At 38.7% G+C, this 21,280-nt stretch overlaps 1 protein-coding gene across 3 annotated transcripts in view; it reads right to left on the bottom strand.

The window, feature by feature from the left end:
* STRN3 (striatin 3) overlaps positions 1-21,280 on the bottom strand; it is a 44,961-nt gene that overhangs the window by 20,764 nt on the left and 2,917 nt on the right. For all 3 annotated transcript variants that reach the window (XM_035110062.2, XM_035110071.2, XM_035110079.2), the window contains exons 2-7: positions 8,390-8,493; positions 5,339-5,412; positions 4,305-4,386; positions 3,805-3,975; positions 3,036-3,168; positions 586-727 (exon numbers count right to left, since the gene is read on the bottom strand). In XM_035110062.2, coding sequence (XP_034965953.1) covers positions 586-727; positions 3,036-3,168; positions 3,805-3,975; positions 4,305-4,386; positions 5,339-5,412; positions 8,390-8,493 — 706 coding nt within the window. The remainder of the gene's footprint in view (positions 1-585; positions 728-3,035; positions 3,169-3,804; positions 3,976-4,304; positions 4,387-5,338; positions 5,413-8,389; positions 8,494-21,280) is intronic.

The raw sequence follows: 21,280 nt of genomic DNA, 5'->3' as shown, positions 1-21,280 counted from the left end.
TTCTCACTTATGATACATTGTTTGTAACCACAGGCACCTTGATCCTACTGATTTCAATGGAACTTCCATGTAAGCATGTCTTTTTACTATTTATATTATTACATTATTTTAAAATTCATTATATATTCTGGGAAAAGATAACCAATTTAGAATACTAAGCTGCCGGTCTTGTCAACAGTAAATGCACCATCTGCTTCAAGTATTAGTTTATCTTAAACAAATAAAATAGTGATGTAGATTCTTAAAACAAAAAACAAATCACTTATTTAAAAAACCACCCAAATGATTGGAAAATTTATTATCTGCTTAAGCAAGGAAAGAATGGAAGCTATAGGATAACTTAGGCTAAAATTCTAAGAAATAAGAGCACACAAGGAAATGGAATACAAGCAGAAACAGAGGTCAAACTTAAATCTGAATAGATTTAGACTTTTGTAATTAAAGAGTATGAAATCTACCATTCATTCTTTTTTCTTTCCTTTTCTATACCATCTGAATACCACAAATAATTCAGTTTTTGGTTTTGATGCATATGTGCGCACACAGTTAATTAGTTTTATGTGATTGTTTCTTTACATTTCTTACCCCATTCTGTCCCATCTCCTGAACTCCTTGCCTCTCCGGCTCCCTCTCCATCTTCTGCAGTTACCAAGAAATCAAACTCTTTCAAGGCTTCTTCTGTGTCTGGATCATCTGTTAGGTCAGCCGCTAGCCCTTCATTTCCAATCTAAAGTAGATTGTGACATAATCAGTTTTAGGGACAATATGCCTTGAGAAACTATGTTTTTTAGGTTCTCCCCCAAGACTGCCATTTGGTGTACTTCTGAATACAAGTTTCATTTTGTCTAAAATAAAGTACAATGCATCAAATGCACTTTATCCATTATGTGTGTTTGTAGAAAGGTTTTGTTTGTTTGTTTGTGTTATGTATTTTGGGTTGTGAACCACTATGTGAAGGTCAGATGATGGGCAATATACAAATAAAATAATAAATATGGAAGATTAAATTGTGCTGTTACTCTACAGCTATGTATATGAAGTTAAAATCTGCAAAGAATTGTTTCAGTGCCAATAAGGAGACACACTATCTGAAAACACAGGTTTGTGATTGTAGTAGAGAACCCTTTTTACTATTGATGCCTCCATATTATTAACCCCTCACTCAATTTTTTCTTCATTTAATCAGTTTTTGATTCCCTACCAGTGGATTGGACAGTGCTGCAAATGTGCATGAGCATGGGGAACCAGACACTCTCCTCTCCCCACTTAGAAGGCGTTCATAAGCTACTGTTTTTACTTTCCTTTAACTGCTGTGTTGTCTGGTGCAACAAACTGTGATGAAGGCTAATTTCAAGCAAGACAACTTCAAATCTCTGTTTTAAATCTGGCTTGTTGAAGCTCACCATAACTAGTGTAAATCAGAGTTGCTAGACTGGGCAAAACAGGAAACCACGTAAAAGCAGATGCATAAGCTTTCAAACTTCTCCTGTCAGCCACATGAGGGGAGGGCAAGGCACACTCCACTTCCATAGTCTAAGAATGGCGTTAGCACTTCTTTCTGCTAAGGTGGCTGATGCGGTCAAATGTACTGAGAATTTGGCATTGTAAGAGGTGGTGATGTCTAAATATTGGAAGTTCTTAGTTTGATCTATGGCATTTCCCTTCGTATTCCAATTGTGTTTCCAATTAAAATTGGAACTTTTCTGCCACTGGAAAACACAGATGGGTGTGCAAACATGCAAACATGTGATTAAGGAATTAACATAGATGTTAAATAAAAATGGAGCCAGTAAACATCCTTGTCTGACCCCTTTTTGAACTGGAATTCCATTGGAAAGTCTGCCATCCTGTGCAAGTCTTAATTTCTGGAAGATTATCTCTAACCAAACCAAAGCGTACAATACGCCTATAACAATCCCTGCAGATGTATGGGAAGAGCACTATAGTGCGTTGCTTAGGGATCACGAGCACCCTGCGTCGTTTGCTATCTTTTTGGATAACTCTCCATTGTGGCCCCCAATTTCTGAGTCTGAAGTCTCTTCTCTAATATTACAAATGAAATCTGGTAAAGCTCCAGGAAGTGATTTCATTGTTGCGGAAATTATAAAATCACAAATAAATTGGTGGGCTCCGGTCCTCACAAATCTGTTTGCGTATATAGATGCCTCAGCCCAAATTCCTAAAGATTGGGGGTTGGCCATATTTGTTCCTATATTTAGAAAGGGTAACCCCTCTGATCCATCTAATTATAGACCAATGAGTCTCTTGAACGTGATCTGCAAATTATATACAAAACACCTGGGCCTAAAATTGTGTGAATGGGTGGACCACAATGACTTATTAGAGATTGAACAAGCCGGCTTTACACCTGGTCACTCTACTATTGATCATTGTCTAGTGCTTGACTATTTCATCTACAAATATGTGAAACACTGGGAAAAGTCACTGTATGCGGCCTTTGTGGATCTAAAAGCAAGGCTCACTGTAGCTTGTGCATGTAGCACTGAACTATGGGTTACTGTGATGTGCACACACACAAAAAAGTTTACTTAGTTCATTTATATCACCCGCTTTCCTCAAAGTTCAAGATAGTGCACACTGTCATCTCCCCCACCCTAGTATATATCTTCACAGCACTGTAAAGGAGATTAGACGAAAACAGAGATTACTGTAGGCCACCCAGTGAACCTCATAGCTGAGTGGGGATTAAAACCAGGGTCTTTCCAATCCTAGTTCAGTACTCAATCACCATGCCATATTGACTTTCAACCATCTGAACAGATATAAGGGAGCATTATATGTTCGACATTTCAATACATTATGTACCTATTCCAGGCAGTTATTTTCAGCCTGCTTTACCTCAGTTCAGGGAAGCATTGCAGAAGTTACAGTCTTAAAACTCTTCAAGTAGGTTCAAATAACTTTATTCCAAAATCTGTTGGATTACTAGCTGTGTACTGACAGTGGTAATAAGATGACCCTATCTGTGCTGTTGGGTTGAACAACAAAACAATAAAACGAAGACTTTTTTTTACTTTGTGTTTTTTATTTATCCGGTGTTTTTCTTTTCCATCTGCAATATCTTCTATCATGTCACTCTCTTCTTCCTCATCACTATCATCTGCATTTTCCAAGAAATTAAATGTTTCAAGAACATCACCAGGGTTCCTACAAGAGAAAAATATTTTCAATGTTGGTAAACAGCTATGGCTCCTTTCTGAATTAAAATATTCTATGGTCAAGAAAACCCTTTAAAAATCTCATTGATATGCACAAAGACAACAAGGAATGTGGGATTTCAAAGATTTCTAGTTAATTTTTCAAATTTTTCCTCCGAGGATTTGGCACACAGAACAGGTATTTTTGAATTACTGCCTCACCTCCTTCCACTTTTTTATTCTCTAGGAAGGCAGGTCAGTATGTTGCTTTTTTCTCAGTCTGTAGCAGATTGTCTGTGCCACAGTTTGAAGGAAGTGGTAAAAAGTGTCAGGTCTAGAAGACAGCAAAAGCAGGATGGTTGCTTTTAGTATCTCCAAACCAGACCAAAGATCACCTGAGGAAAGCAAGCAGCAATTCACATGTAATGAAGGCCCAGAATGCTTCTCCCTTGAAAATAGAAGCACCCTCTAAGTGAAGAAACACATCTTGCATTCATACATATTGCGATTATCATTTTCTAATGCAGTAGATTCTCCTAGATAAAAAGAATGTCAGTTTTTAGGTACACTGTACTGTAGACATCTGCTTCAGACAAAGGACAGGATATAAATGTTTTAAATGAATAAATAACATTGCATTGCCTACCTTTTATTGTCCTGTCCCTTTTGTTTTGATTCTCCACCATTAAGAATCTGTTCCAAATTTTTTGTCTCTACTGAGCCGTTTGGTTCTGAACTGGAAAGCCCAAGTAAAGACCTCACCCTCTGTGACCGTACATCCAATATTGTATCTGTGTAACCTACTTCCTGAAGATACCTAATGAATAAGAGTGAAAGCATTATCTTTGCATACATACACAAACTCCCATATATCTAAATAAGATGTGTTTTACAAGGATTTATGGTATCAATGTTATTACTGAATTGTTTTGGGTTTTTAAAAACAAATTACTGATGCCCCTAGGCGCTACTGATTTGCACTTCCAAGTGTTGCTTCCCATGCAACACTTCCCCGTAAGAAAGACATATTTTAAAATAATTGCTTCTATGTGTATAGGCTACCGTAAGCGATCATAAGACAATCTCAAAATAAAAATAATACAGTATATACAAATATATGAAAAGTATGCAAATGGTAACACTTACTGTCTTAATAACTGTCTGCCTTGCTTCCAGGTTAGCTGACTATTATGAGGTACTGTAGGAACCTCTGTATCTTTGGTTTCTTCTGAAATGCAAAATAACACTTTAGTAACACTTTCACTGCAGGTCTTGTACAGAATGCGACACACAGAATAGTAGACTTTACTTATTCTATGTCCTGTCAATTTCATTTTGATGAAGATTCTGCTCCATTAAGGATCTGGTTTAGTTTGTGGTTGTTGTTTTTCTTTCTTTCTTTAAGAGCCATTTGGTTGCAAAGTAAAAAATGAAACAGTGACAGAAAAACTAATTCTATTTTTAGTTGATATGTTTTTTTATCGCTTCTGACTGCACATAAGGGTTACATGTTTGAATGCTCCCCAGTTAAAAATGCATGGGAAAGCAAACATATTTGGAAGACTACTCTACAGCTTCTGATATGCATATACTCCTGCTATGCCAACTTTCCATGTGAACGTTTGTTTATCATGGGGATGCACTTAAACCTTGAGATAGTAACAGCCAATGAAATTTTGCTCTTACTCCATATAAGACTCCACTTTTCCAAAAACTAACAAGTTGCTTTATGGACATGTTCCTTTTTACCTTGCCCAGATTTTCTTCAATTGTTCTTGAGGACTTTATACTTTTAGCAGAATATCATTTGTGAATTTGTACACACACACACACACACACACACACACCTTTGTTTCTCGGAATCTCTGCTTTCCTATTTTTTCAAATATCTGTATATCATACTATTAGGGCCATCTGAAGGAGCATTTCCACACGCACCATCATTCAGCCCGGATACTGAGATCTATCTCTGATTTATAATCATATTTATAAATCATACTGAAAATTAATCAATCAGCATAAAGACAAAGCCATACAATAAAAACTAGCATAGAAATAAATTCACTTGGAACTGTACAAAGATACTGCTTACACAGTTGGGAAGGGATTTCTCTTTATATAAGAGAAATGGGCAAGAGAATAATTTAAACTAAATCCAACAGTTGCAAATAGATTGTTACCTGATTCAAAAGTTGGCATTTTCAAGTCACCTTGGTTCAGTTCTGTGCCATATTTTAGTTTATGATATTTTGCCCTTAAAAAGTTAAACATAAACATATTGATCAGCAATGAAAATTAATTCCCTCTGTGATTTCCCACTGCATTGCATCTAAAAGCAATGCTCACAAAGACACACATGCAAGGGGAATCCTTGTCCCCTTCTTCTCTCTGCAGCCCCATAAAGCTTCTTCTATATGTCAGGGGAAATCTCTCACGAATGGCCTCCACTCTCAGGAGAATACTTCCAGGGGGCAGAAGGGAGGAGGGCAATAGAGTATGACTGCTGCTTCAGATACAACATACTACAAATTAATATTCCTGTTAAGTACATATCCATAGCAGCTATTTCTGGCAGTTGGTGTTCTGTAAAAAAATAAGAACCGCAAATGTACAATGGAAAAATAGTTTTACCTCATTTCTCTAACTGTAAAACAGACATACATGACTCTGCATACAGTCTCCAAAATTTTATTTCATGTAATGACCTAGTGAAAAAGGTGGGAGTACCAAAAGAGTCGCCCACTTCCTGAAACAAACAGGAAATTGTAATCATTAAATGACTAAGCAGATGTCAGACACTGAAATGCCAAGGGAAAATCTACTCTCAGTGGCCCATCTAGTCCAGCATCCAGTTGTCACAGTGACCAACCACAGGTGCCTGTGGAAATCTACAAGCAGGACCTGAGCACAAAAGACCTCTCCACTCCTGCTGTTTCTAGCAACTGGTATTCAGAAGCATACTGCCTCCAATGGCCATCACGACCAGTAACGCTTGATAGGCTTATCTTCCACCTTCTGTAGTTTATCTATGTGTTACATGAAGAAGTACTTTTTTCCTGAATCTATCAACATTTAGTTTCAATGGATATGCACAAGGTTGAGTGGAACAAGGAGAGAATTTTTTCTCTATCCACTTTCTCTATGCCTTGCATAATTTTGTGAACTTCTATCAAGTCACCTCTTACTCAGCTTTCCTACACTAAAAAGTTCCCCATGCTGCAACCTTTCCTCACAGGGTACCTGCCCTAACTTCCTTGATCATTTACTTCCCTTTTTCTGAACCTTGCAGTTGAGCTACAGCTACCCATCCATTTTGTTTCTATTTTAAATGCTGTGTTTGAAGATGGTTAAGTATATAGGGATGCGGGTGGCACTGTGATCTAAACCACAGAGCCTAGGGTTTGCTGATCAGAAGGTTGGCGGTTCGAATCCCCGCGATGGGATGAGCTCCTGTTGCTCGGTCCCTGCTCCTGCCAACCTAGCAGTTCGAAAGCACGTCAAAATGCAAGCAGATAAATAGCTACTGCTCTGGCAGGAAGGTAAATGATGTTTCCGTGCGCTGCTCTGGTTCGCCAGAAGCAGCTTAGTCATGCTGGCCACATGACCTAGAAGCTGTCTGCGGACAAAACGCCGGCTCCCTCAGCCAGTAAAGTGAGATGAGCACTACAACCCTAGAGTTGTCCGCAACTGGACCTTACGGTCAGGGGTACCTTTACCTTTACCTTTAAACAGGGCATTGTTTGAACCCAATGACTTCCTGCCTTTCATAGTGTAAGTATAGAATTCTTAACTGATGGTCTGTCTAACCCAGGCATCCCCAAACTTTGACCCTCCAGTTCCCATCTTCCCCGACCACTGGTCCTGTTAGCTAGGGATCATGGGAGTTGTAGGCCAAAACATCTGAAGGGCCGCAGTTTGGGGGTGCCTGGTCTAACAATTTTCTGCTTGCACAACTATGCTGCATTGAAGCACTGTACCCATGAAGGCTTGGCTCTCTTGCATTTTTAAAATTTTCATTTCTATAAACTCCTATTATTCCTGTAAGTCTCAAGCAGGCATGCTTCTTGTACAAGCTTGCAACTTTCCTATTAAGTCAGAAAATGATACTTTCCCAAATTGTAACAAAATGTCTTTTCCATCTCCTTTAAATTACAACTTTTCAGAGATCTTACTGCTTCTGTTCAGTCATTAGACACTGTTTTGCAATTGTCATGATCACTACTGCAGCAAAATTCTTAAACTGGAAGCATTCACAGTACTGCTGTTATAGGAAAAAGGAAGTCTTTCCACATATCTGGAAAAAATGGAATGTCACATCTGTGGGATTTTAAATACAGTGTCCAAGTATACTCATAATCTGACATTGTTCATCCTATAAGGCTCATTTATTTATCACACCTGTGACAACACGTTACAGTAAGAATTATTATAAGACAGAAAAAGCCCATGGATTAATTTCCATTAATCAAGTCTTGGTAAGTTAAAATAAATACTTTACATTGCATACAAAAACACACACACATAAAAGTGGCAGCCAGTGTTGCACGGGCAGATTTTCACTTGCAGAATGGGACTTCCTCTTCCTCCTTTCCTCTGCAGCACCCAACATGCCCCCCAAAATGTGATCTGAATGTTAACAGAAAAGAAGCCCTGTTGTGCAAGCAGCAATCCACTGCACAATAAGGTGGCTATCTCTGAAGGTCTCCCTAAGAAAATAGTGCAGACTTAAAGACGGCATTCTGCACCAGTTTTAGCTTCCAATGGTGCACAGTTCCAACACTAGCGGTATGGACACCAAAATGACAACTCCAAGTTGATGCTCTATTGCTAGTAGAATTCAGAAACAATCCCAGCATTTGCAACAAAAAACTGATGGCAGACATTGCTGATGTGAGTTTCAATGTTGAACTACGTTGTCAATGCACTTCAAATAACAGGAGAGTTTATTTTGGGCAGATCCAACTCAGAAATGAGATTTTGACATGTAAACATTAAGTGGGTTGCTTCCCCCCCCCTTTTTTCTTTTAGTCAATATATTTTCTAACCTGTGGCCAAACTGCGGGAGGCAGTGCAAGACAGGAGTGCCTGGCGTGCTATGGTCCATGGGGTCACGAAGAGTCGGACACGACTAAACGACTAAACAACAACAACCTGTGGCCAATTTCCTTACAGGAAATGTATATTTTAAAATATCCAATAAATTTCTCAGATTAGAGAAATGGTACACATACCTTTCTTGTTTTAATGCATATTCTAACATTTTTATTCTTCTTACTAAATCTTTCTTCAAGTTTTCTTGACCTTTTCTTTCACCTTGCAAAAATGCGATCCGAGCCTGAAAACATAAAAGTCAAATTATAATTTTCAATTCAAGTCTCTTGTTCACATATATCATTACTGAATGTATATTCCTGCCAGTTGTTTTCAAGGCATATAGTCTAAGATTTGTTTTTAAAACTCCCGTAATAAACAAACAAATAAACAATGAGTAAGATCCAATATTAGTCATCCTCAGAACAGACCCACTGAGCTCAATGGACTTAAGTTATATGTGACCTAATAGAAATTCCTGTTTTGTGAAAAAGTAAAATGATTTAATAGTCAATTAGTCTGACAAATTTCAACTGATGTTACTAATCTGCCAGGTGTTGGGAGTTTTTAAACATAATAATACCGGTAATCTTCTTCTTCTTCTTCTTCGGTGATCACTCGTAGCCGAGAAAGATTGTCTTCCATAAACATAATAATAATAGGATGCCAGTAACAGCACTAAAAATAAACCAAACAATTTGAAACACACACACACACACACCTTATCTGCAATAAATTCCAGTAATTCAAATTCTACAGTCAACATAAATGTTCTTTCAAAACCCTCTGCGAGATTAATCAGCTTGTCTAAGATTTTGCATTATTAATATAGTTGACAAAGAAGGAACAGGTTTGCACACTTGCCTCATATACAAAATGTAACAGTAAAATCTGGATCTATTGTGGTTATCCTGCATATGATATCCCTAAACCCGTGCTCTATCCCTCACTTTAAAGGCACAGAAAAAACTCTGGGGTAAAAGAGTTCCCAAATGCAAATAAATGAAGTGCAGCCTTGTCAAATGCAACATTATATTCTGGCAGAAAACATTATACTCTGAAACATAATTAACACACCCTTTTCATATAGTATCATTTGTATCTACTTTTAAAGTTTTATGAAACATTTATGAAAATGAACCGTAAAGTATTCATTGGTTTGGATTTAAAGGTGCACAAGAAAAAAATCCATTCACATCATGGAATTTCCTCACACCTTCAGCCACTATTATTATTATCATTATTATTTTCACAATACAATAAGATAACAATTACAAAAAAATAAAAACAAGAGTCTGAAGTCCTCTCCTAAAGACAATTCTCAGCCCTCACTTCCAACAGAAGGTAGCAGCCCCTCCCAGCTCTCACCCAGCATCCTTCCTTTCTCCTCCTAGCCTCTCACCCTGGAAGGACATTACCCTTTCTCCCACCCATGAGTACACAAACCCTGGAGCTTAACAAAGGCCCTAAATATATCCACTGAAAAAAGAAAGAAGGAAAAGAATGTGAAAAGAAGAAAAAAGGAAAGGAAAGAACCAAGAAAAGAGGAAAGAGAAAGAGAGGGCGATGGGAGCAAAGGAAAATAAAAGGAAAAAGACAAAAGGAAAATAAACATCAGAGAAAATTTTTAATGCAGGAATCACAACTAAAGCATCCTTGACAGATGGCCACTCAACCTCTGCTTAGAAACTTCCAATAAAGGAGAGTCCACCACCTTCTGATAGAATCCGTTCTAATGTTGAACAGCTCTTACCATCAGAAAGATCTTCCTAATACAGTGGAACCTCAGTTTTCAAGTGTCTCAGAAGCTGAATGATCAGAACCCAAATGCCGAAAACCCAGAAGTGAATGCTTCCATTTTCGGGCACGCCTCGGAAGCTGAATGGCCTCCGAGGCATGTTTCTCAACTGAAATTGCCGACCGCCCATTGCACCTTGGTTGTCGAATGTTTCGGAAGTCGAACAGTCTTCCTTAATGGATTACGTTCGACAACCAAGGTTCCACTGTATTCAGTTGGAATCTCCTTTCTTGTAACTTGAATCCATTCATTCAGGTCCTACTCAAACTGTAGATGAAAATCCTGTGCTGCTTTTTAGCAGCCAGAATTCCCTCACAACCCACCAAAATGGCTACAAGCAAAGTAAAAAGGAATTTAATTTCCTAAAACAACACAGCTGGTAGAAGAGTATTTCAGAGTATTAAACAGAACACCAAAATGGCTTTTTCTTTGCTGGCGACGACAGAGAATGAATTATTCCCCTATGAAGATAAGGCAGGCACTGATGCTTCTGCCAACAAATAAAAATATACCTCTTTATCTGAACTTTCCCCAACTGTTAATCCCACTTCCTGGCATTTCTGGTTATTTGACTGATACATATTTTTTATTGAAAAGGTTTTTATTGTTCTCTTTAATTACATCCTGTTTTATTATTCTGTAGACTACTCTGACATTTCTTTGAAATAAAAGGCAGTATACGAATAATTTTAATAAATAAAACACAGTTCCAGAGGTAACAGCTAAGTGCCAGCCAGCTGAATCCACAGGTTCTCCTCCCACCAGAGTGACTACATTAACGACTGAGACACAAGTGGGTTGTGATATATAGCTAAGGAGATGAAAGAAAAATCTGACAGTCAGCCTACTTTCCTGTCATTGTGAGGAGGAAGAGTGATCAACTGCAATCTGCTCAGGTAAGTTGTACATAAAAATGTACATGACACAATCTGTGATATTAACCTTAGTCTATATTGAGAATTGAGTTTTACTTTCTTACCACTTTCATAGTACATCACTATTACCATAAAAACTAAATAGTCAAGAATGGCCACAAAGAAATTAGAAATGCACCAGTGATTTTCCGTTATATGGCATGTTATCTTTCTTTCTAGGTAATATTCCAATCTGATATTAGGCAAATATACATGAAATCATGTGGGTGCTCTACTTATATTGGAATCATTCATGATGCTTAAGCCATGTGTATTTAAAATAGTCTAGTTCTACCACTGAACCTGTTGTATATTTCCACCTGCCTATTTCAAAACATAAAAAACCCCAATGTTAAAAAAAAGGGATACCGGTAGTAAAAATAGAGCCATTAAAGTGACTGGTATGTAATTGTACCTGTCCCAGCTACAAAACAATCTTAAATACACTTTGCATGAATCAAGTAAACACTAGAAGGCATCCACCATAAACATATAGAATTAGTCAGCAATTCTCTATTTACCTAAAAGTAAACCCCACTGAACTCAACAGGTGATATTCAATAAGGTACAAGCAGAAGTACCAGGACATCATCTCCCTCCATCCCCTCCTGCAGCACCCTCCCAAATCAGCTCCAGATGTTCTTTCTACTCTCCACAGCAGTTTTAGGGTTGGTGCAGGAGGAAGTAGAGGAAAGGGAAGTCCCATTGCACAAGTGTTCTGCTTGCAGATGGACAAAAATGGATTTTGCCCACTGGGACTGCCTTCTGTCTAAATCGACATATATAAGGAGAGTTGCTACTAGATTTATTCACATAACTGGTTATTATTTCAGCAAAGTACATTGATATTTTTCTAAAATATGAAGATAGAAATAACTTTTGTAAATTACAAAGAATCACTATGATGTTCACAGTTATATGACGGTTCTTAACACAGCTTATAAATTCCAAAGCTTGCAAATTGCCTCTGGTGCTGTGGAATACAGTAGTACCTAGAATCATAGAAAGATTATCCTTCCTCAATCAAGCTCAAGCCAGGCTGCAGCTGGAGAAAATAGGAGTACCATATCTGGTGACTTGTATTCAATGCCCCTTTCTCCCTTCTTCAGTGAAGCCTGATTCTCTGTTTGTTTCAAAGTATACAACGGCATACCATGCCATTACTAAGTGTGAGTGAGGCCCTCCCCATAATAATTTATCGATTGCAATACCATTCTGAAAATGAGTTGTACAGATACTTGTGGAAGGACTGTACAAATGTTAAATGGTCATAACAAGGAAACAATGTCAATTATATGAGAGCCATGACAGTATCCATGCTTCAACAAAAATTAATGCAGTATATTTTTTTCTATCTGTGGATAATGGTGATTTCCTCTAAGGAGAAATTGATTAGGATGGTGTTAGGGGGAAAGCTGGAACCAGAGAATACAGACCACAAGATCTCTAGAAATTACAATATCCAGGAAAGAGTGAGCCAGTCCTAGACCTTCCTTTCTCTAACATTTTCTTTGTAAGAGTGCTTGGAAACTACAATCAGTCCAGAATGGTATAACCAAACTGTTGACTAGGGCAGCTGATAGAAAGCATAAAGACTCTGGGCTAAATTAAACATACTGGGGAAGATCTCTTAACTCCTTGTTTGGAACAGTGATATCTGAAGGACCACCATCTCAGATATGAAGCTCCTTGCTTACTGAAATCACTAGTATAGACCCTACTGTGCATCTCAGCATCCCAGAAATGTGCCTTCTAGAGACCATGCGGAGGGTCTTTTTAGTATGCAAGACTTGGCTCTGGAACTCCCTCTCCAAAGCAGGCTCATTTTGCAGCCTTAGGGAACACTTTTCCATAAGATAGTAAAAAATGTTCCTTTGGGGGAATGTTTCTGGGCTAAAAATGGTTACTCACTTTCTTATTCATTTATTTACCGTATATTCCGGCGTATAAGATGACTGGGCGTATAAGACGACCCCCAACTTTTCCAGTTAAAATAAAGAGTTTGGGGTATACTCGCCATATATATAAGAAATACGACCCAGCGTATAAGAAGATCCCCGACTTTTGAGAAGATTTTCCTGGGTTAAAAAGTAGTCTTATACACAGGAATATACAGTATTTATTTTAATAGTGGTGGTTATATTGGTTGGTTACTTGTAACATCAACGATATATCAATGATATTATAAGGATATTACATGTATCATTGAGACTGTATTGCTTTGGATGATCTCAACCCAAAGTTTTCCCTATAAAACTGGAGCTCTGATGCTTACTATAAGCATTCTTCAAATGCAAGTTGCTTATAAAGTTGGTAAAACTATGAATCTGAATGAGGAGAGCAAGATCACAAGTTGGATTTATTCAAGGGTTATTTGGAAGTGCTGTTTAAGTAGGCAAAAGTGCACTCACACATCCCTTTATGCTTTAAAAAAATGCACGATCAGCTTCTTAACTGCCTATATTGCTATCATACACATGGGTTATACAGTGGTACCTCGAGTTACAGACGCTTCAGGTTACAGATGCTTCAGGTTACAGACTCCGCTAACCCAGAAATAGTATCTCGGATTAAGAATTTTGCTTCAGGATGAGAACAGAAATCGTGTAGCGGTGCGGCGGCAGCGGGAGGACCCATTAGCTAAAGTGGTACCTCAGGTTAAGAACAGTTTCAGGTTAAGAACGGACCTCCAGAATGAATTAAGTTCTTAACCCGAGGTACCACTGTACACACTAAGTCGTAATCCCTCCCCAACAAGTTTGATGACACCCCTTGCTACTTTCTTATATCTCTCACAGATTTAGTTTTCCATCATGCATTATGTAAATGTATCAGCTTCATATGTGTTAATTATAACTGAAAGTGAAATGTTAAAAACAGCAGCAGAGATGATAGAAAAAAGAACAATACACAGTATTGTGTGAAGGCTGACAGTAGAACAGCTAATGTCAGTTTCTTATGCAACAGGGGACTTTCCTACAGAGAACTGCAAGAGTCTTGATTAAACGTGTATTGAATGGTTTTTCTCACATAAAGTAGTCCTGGAGGGCAAACAGCTTGTACAAAAGAGTCCAAACAGAAACAACTGTTTTATATGGAAGACAATGTTAAATATTTAGAGACAAATCACTATACAAGATCCGAGGCAAAATCAAGTTGGTCCTCATCTCAAATGCTCCCAAAGTGGCTTTATTCTGTTACTGTTTTTAATACCCTGTTTCTCCTATTTTAAGACGTAGTCATAAAATAAGCCATAGCAGGATTTTTAAGCATTCAAGGAATATAAGCCATACCCCGAAAATAAGACATAGTGGGTAGTTATTTATTGGAAATCACTTTGAGGAAGGCATCTGACTATTTTGAAGCAGTGTTCCTGCTACAAATTCAGCAAGTTTTAACTGAGTGAGTGTTAAGATGCATTGCAAATTTTTCATCTCAAAAGGAGCTGAGTGAATCCACAGGATAAACAGACACCCCTTCCCTTTTGAAAACCACTTGATTCATTTGTGTTTTTTCCTGTACCACAATCTAAATAATATTGAAAGCTTGTTTCTGAAGCTAATTTATTTCAAAGGTGTAAGTCTATTCCAACATAAATTTGTTGTACTCTGTAATAAATTTATTTTGTCATTCCCACACCATGACCACCTATGGCACAACAATGAAAGGAACAGAATAGACACATGCCACAGGAGAAAGGAGCATGAGAAGACCAGCTACATTAGGCATCCTATTCAGAGGAAAAACTGTGTCTCTAATATGAGCAGCACCACATGCATCTGTAATGCTGCATTTTATTTATTATTTCACTATTCTTATAACTACTTATACTACAAATACAGCATAGTTCTCTGGGAAGTTGACAGAAACAAAACATATACCAATACAGGTAGGTAGCCGTGTTGGTCTGGGTCGAAGTAAAATAAAAAAATTCCTTCAATATACCAATACAGTTCAAACTGTTACAGCATAGAAATGCCAAAAACAACTTTTTTAAAAAAATCAAAATAGTAAGGCTAATCTAATGAGCACAGCATCTAAAAAAATTAATAAATTACGAAATCAATATAAAATCATCAACAGCAAGAGGGGAATGGTGCAAAGATCTAGCACACCAGATAGATGTACCCACTATGATTAAAACTGAAATTAAAAGTCCTGGGAGGGAAAAAGGTATTCACATGATTCCAGGAAAGCCACAATGTAGGGTGCCCGGAAAGATCATTCCATAAACTGAGCGCCACCACTGAAAAGCCCCTCTCCCTAGTAACCACATTGTTCACTTCAATAAGCAGATGATCCTGAAGAAGAGCAGCTGATAAGGATCCCAATGGAAACTGCCTGGAAGAGAGAGCAAGTGACCATGTAGAGGAGTAATTAATACCAGTCCCAATAAATAGCCTGGCTGCTGTATTATGTACCAACTGACCTCTCAAGAACATTTTCAAAGGCAGTCCCAAATACAAAACATTGCAGTTTAAGTCTTAGTTTAAACCAGTCCATTACTGAGTTTAAGCACTTATTCAGAACACTCACTGGTTCACTTGGATTAGATGAAAAAGAGATATAAAGCTGGGTGCCAGCCACATATTGGTAACACATCAGCACCCCCACAGTGGTTTCTAGTGATAGAAATTCCCCAGGCGCCAGGACAGTTATGCTATTGGCGCGGGTTCAATTACGACCACTGGAAATCTGTGGGTGCCAAGTTGGCGACTGACATCTCTATCTGGCTAGCCCCTACTGCTTTCTTAAGCAGGCAAGCAGAAAAGCTTATTTATTGCATTTATATCCCACTTTTTTCTCCAAGGAGTACATGGCTCACCCTCCTCCTCAGTTAATCCCTACAATGACCCTGCGAGGTAGACTAAGAAGCTGTGACTGATCCACGGTCACCCAGTGAGTGTCATGACTGAGGGGGATTTGAAGCCTGATGATAATTATGATATTATTATTATTATTATTATTATTATTATTATTATTATTATTATTATTCCCTGTCCATCTGGCTGGGTTTCCCCAGCCACTCTGGGCAGCTTACAGCATATCAAAAACATAATAAAAACATCAAGCATTGAAATGAACAACAACAATAATAAATCTCAGCACAAAAAGCCGCCTAGACATTTCGTTATGACGACTGTAACCTAGGTTAACTGGCGATTAACTTATATATCTGAGTTTCTAACATTGGTTTCATGTACAGTGAGTGGGGAAAGTATTTGATCCCCTGCTAAATTTGCCCTCTGACGAAGAAATGACCAGTCCATAATTTTAATGGTAGGTTTATTGTAGCTGTGAGAGACAGAATAACAACAGGAAAACCCCCAGAAACCCAGAATACAAAACTCAAGAGATTGATGTGCATCATAATGAGTGAAATAAGTATTTGATCCCCTATCAACCAGCCAGATATCAGGCTACCTGGTATCTTCACTGTATGTAAAGAGCTGAGATTAGAGGCACTTGCTGTAAGGGAGAGGTCTTACCTGTAATCCCAGCTCATTACAGTTATGGACTGGTCATTTCTTCGTCAGAGGGCAAAGGGGCAAATTTAGCAGGGGATCAAATACTTTCCAGCCTCACTGTAGTTGTTGAATAGTGTGGGACAGTGGTTCCCGACAGGTGGTCCGGGGACCCCCAGGGGTCCGCGAGCTATGCCAGAGGGGTCCGCAAGATACTATTAGAATAAAAAATATATTAAATATATTTCGTATGATAACAGATTTTTTGTTTTGGCCGCTTCCTGCATGAGCAGAGTCTAGCGCAAAACTAGAATTAGATAGAGGCAGTAGTTCTGCTGTATGCCGTTAGGTGGTGCTTTACAAACACTACTGTTTTGCAGAGGCAGCACGCACATTCTACTAACGCTCACCTCCCCAAGATGCTTTGCGCGCGTCGGCTTCATTTGTGCGCTACTGCGCAGGTACCCTGTCTTCTCCATTCCCCTCCCTCCTCCCTGGCGCACGCTGCCTCTTTGCAAAACAGTAGTGTTTGTAAACAAAGCATTGTTTTTCGCGGAAGCTACAGTTCGCGTAGTTAAAAATGGACCGTTGGTTAAAAAGTGGTTCGTTAAAACGACAAAGGCCTACAGATGAAGAGGAAGATAATGCATTTGATGTTCAAGCAAGTAAGTCAGTGACTCGAACCTTGCACCAGCACGCAAGGACTACAAGAAACTTGGAGATAAGGCAATGAAAAAGATCCTTCCATTTGCAACCACATATCGGTGTGAGCAAGCATTTTCTTCCATGTGTTTCATGAAAAACAAAAATAGGAATCGGCTCGACATGCAGTCGGATTTCAGAGTGAAAGTTTCAAGTTTGGAACCTAATATTTCAGAAATAATAGACTCAAAGGACAGATTTAACTCATCTCATTAAGAACTGAAAATTAAAACTAACTGTATACTGATGGAGTACTCTGTTTTAACTGTAAAAAACGTATAAATATAAAATATATAAAGACTCTTAATTTGGCTCTCACTTTTTAATTTTAGGATTAGGAATTAATGGGGGTCCTTGTCACAATAGCGGCTCGATGAGGGGTCCTCGAGAAAATTTTGTTGGGAACCCCTGGTGTGGGAGATAAAACAAAGCCATATGATAGCCCACAGCATAACTGTCAAGAGGTGGAACAATAATTCCTGGGTACCATCTTCTAGAACTGAACAAGATTGCAATAAAACTACCACAAAACTACTACCAACCCCTAATTTCCAAAGGGAATTTTATTCAGCAAGCTTCTAGCTGTGACCAGTACCAATAACTCAGAGAAAGTGTGAAAGACCAAGACATGTGGATTTAAAACAAAACCAAACTCAATTCCAGTGGTGTCACAGTCTCAGTATTAACACTGAAATCACAAGGTACCCCCCATTTTTAAAGGCTCTGAATATGCTTTGTAAATGAGATACTATTCTTAAACTTTACACCTGTTCTAGTAAACACCCTTCCAATTCACAAATTAAGTAATTCACAGACAATGTATCATGTTCTTGTTACCATGGTTAAATCATTAATTTGTTAGTTAGGGCAACACTCCCACCTCCCCTGGGGCTACTTAAGACCTGTTTGCCCTGTGGGAAGGCAGAAGTGCAGAAATCAGGACAAGGGAGCTGGTCATATCAGCTCCTTAAGTTGGCTCCTGAATGTTTTTTTTAGCATGTTTATTCCAATATTATAAATTGTCAAATATTTTGTTGCCTTGTTTTGATATTACTGTATATTCAAGATGCAGCATCAGAAATGCTTTGTACAAAAGGTGTTGCTCATTTCCAATTCATACTAAAAATGCCTCGTCAAACATATCCAAGAAGTACAGTCATCCTCCTTGCAGGTTCTATCATCTTTGTGGCTCAATCATCTTGGACTCAACTAGTATATTACCCTGAGAAGGGCTGTAGTCAGGATGTGGAGAAGGGGATTTCACTTTCTACTCATGCTGCAACCCATCAACTCATCTACAGGGTGAGACTTTTAAAAGAGGCCCTGTGGAACATGTGTACTCTGTATCCACAGGGCCTCTTTTAAAGGACGTACCCTGTATATTCCTTTCCGATTGAACTAAGATAGTAAGGGTCTCACCACAAAAACTGAATAGTGAAGAGAGTATGCAACATAGCTGCCAAGTTTTCCCTTTTCTCGCGAGGAAGCCTATTCAGCATAAGGGAAAATCCCTTAAAAAAGGGGATAACTTGGCAGCTATGGTATGCAGTTTTGCCCAACTCCCTTCTCAAGAAATACCAGTTTCCACAATTAACCATTTATAACCAATCTAATTATGTTTATTACTGTCATTCATGATATTGATGTCCCCAAAATATATTAATGCTTATTTCAATAACAGCCATTCCACTTAATTGAAAGCCACCTCAAGATCCATTAACTGCAACAATGTTGGGATTACACTTCGTTGAGATAAATATTTAAAACACATCTAGAAATTCATTTTTTAGTTTGGGCCCAGTTGTCCAATCTGTTGAGGTCAACTTAAATAACTGGAAACAATATTGAAAGAACAGATAAATGGGGGAAACCGCATAAGCAGAGTAGCGGCAACAAGCTAGGCAAACTGCTTCCTTGATCATAAGGAAGAAAGAACTTGCTGCTCAAACGTAAGATGGGGAAAACTTGGCTTACTTGTAGTACATGTCAAAAGGGTCTAGAGGCCTTAGTAGACCACAAGCCTAACATGAGTCAACAGTGTGATGCAGCAGGAAAAAAGGTAATGTTATTCTAGGATGCATCAACGTAAGTATAGTGTCCAGGTCAAGGGAAGTAATAGTACCACTGTATTCTGCCTTGGTTAGACCACATCTGGAATACTGCGTCCCATTCTGGGCACAACAATTTAAAAAGGATATTGACAAGTTGGAATGTGTGCAGAGGGATGATCAAGGATCTGGAAACCTAGCCTTATGAGGAACGGTTGAAGAAGTTGGGTGTGTTTAGCCTGCAGAAGAGACTGAGAGGATAGGCATCTTCAAATATCTCAAGGGCTACCACATGGAAGATGGAGCAAGCCTGTTTTCTCTTGCTCCAGAGCATAGGACCTGAAGCAATGGATTCAATTTACAAGAAAGGAGATTCCGACTAAACATCAGAAGAACCTTCTGACAACAACAGCTGTTCAACAGTGGTGGGCTGTTGGAGGTTTTTAAGCAGAAGTTGGATGGCAATTTGTCATGGGTGCTTTAGTTGAGATTCTTGCACTGCAGGGGGTTGGACTAGATGACCCTTGAAGTCTCTTCCAACTCTATTTCTATTGTTTTATTATTTCTTCCTTCCTTTTTAATAAAATCACTATGTTACAGCTTTAAATTTGTCATGAAGAAATTAGCTGCCTGAACATTAGTTGTGACAAAAAAAAGTTCTGCTTTGCTTTTTGCACCAACACATCTTTTGTAGCAGGAATACAGAGCAAATAAGTGGACAAAACCTTACCTACTTTGCATCCTGGATGCTGAAAGGCAAAGACATTTCCGAATTCCAGGTTTCCCAGTTCTTCAATTCATTTGCCTTTATTTTCAAACTTGAACAGGTACAAATTATGGGCAAGATAAGAATATAAGAACCATCTGCTAGATCAGGCCAATGGCCTACCTAGTTCAGCATCCTGTTCTCACAGTGGCCAACCAGATGCCTGTGGGAATCCTGCAAGCAGGACATGAATTTAACAGCACTCTGTCCACCTGATTCCCAACAACTGCTATTCAGAGGCATACCGACTCTGATTATGGAGGTAGAGCAAAGTCATTGATAGCCTTATCCTCCATTAATTTGCCCAATGCTCTTTTAAATCTATTTAAGTTGGTGGTCATCATTGCCTCCTATGGGAACAAGTTTCATAGTTTTAAGTACATGCTGCATGAAGAAATGCTTTCTTTTATCACTCTTCCAGCATCCAACTTCACTGGATGGCCACAAGTTCTAGTGTTAGGGGAGAGGAAGAAAAACTTTTCTCTCCACTTTGTCCATGCCGTGCTTCATTTTATTATTTTGTCATACCTCTTCATTTTATCAAACTTCTATCATATCACCTCTTTCAAATCTCTGTTTCTAACACTGATAGCAGGGGTAGAAAACTCTAGAGCATGGGCATAAAAAGGCCCAATATGGGTCCCAGTTTGGTCTGCAGCACTGCTTCCCACGAACCACGACCACCGACCGTGGTTATACTGTGCGGGCATAAATGAAGCACTAGGAGTTTAAATTTCAGCTAAGAACTCCTTGATGCAGCTGAGTACTTTGTAGCCAAATAGTTTCCTTTGCAGAGGGGAAAAATCTGTGATTAAAAAGTGAGCACTTTCTCCAAAGCCCACCCCTTTTAAGGCATGATCCCAGCACTGAACAGCTGATTGACACTTAAAGTGCATCTTCAAAAGAAGCTGCTATAACCACCAATAAGCTAGTCAGCAGTTACAGTGACGTCCATCAAACCTTGACAGGTGTCAATCAAATGGCATCATTATCACAGTAGAAGATTGAGAGGTGAGTGGTCCTGCACACATGTCAATGTTGGTAAGTGGGACAGTGGACGAGTTTTGAAGCTGGCCTACTAGCCAGATTCAGTTCTCCATCCCAGTACTACAGTTTACATAGAGGGGATCTCCACTTTTCATGGATTACCCTCTCAAGACACAGCCTCTTACTTGTCATTCCATCCTGTTTAGAATCACTTGGAGATTTTTATTGGTCCTTCTTTGAGAGAAAGAAAAAGCCAGCACTGTATATAAAAACTAATGTAGGAAACTGCAACAAACTAAGGAAACAAGAGGTGACAAAATCTGCAATGACAAAGTCTGCAAGATGCATGAA

This window comes from Zootoca vivipara, chromosome 1 (genome assembly GCF_963506605.1).
Source record: "Zootoca vivipara chromosome 1, rZooViv1.1, whole genome shotgun sequence".
NCBI lineage: Eukaryota > Metazoa > Chordata > Lepidosauria > Squamata > Lacertidae > Zootoca > Zootoca vivipara.
The sequence above is the reverse complement of the archived record's forward strand: the minus strand, read 5'-3'. Positions and strand labels throughout refer to the sequence as shown.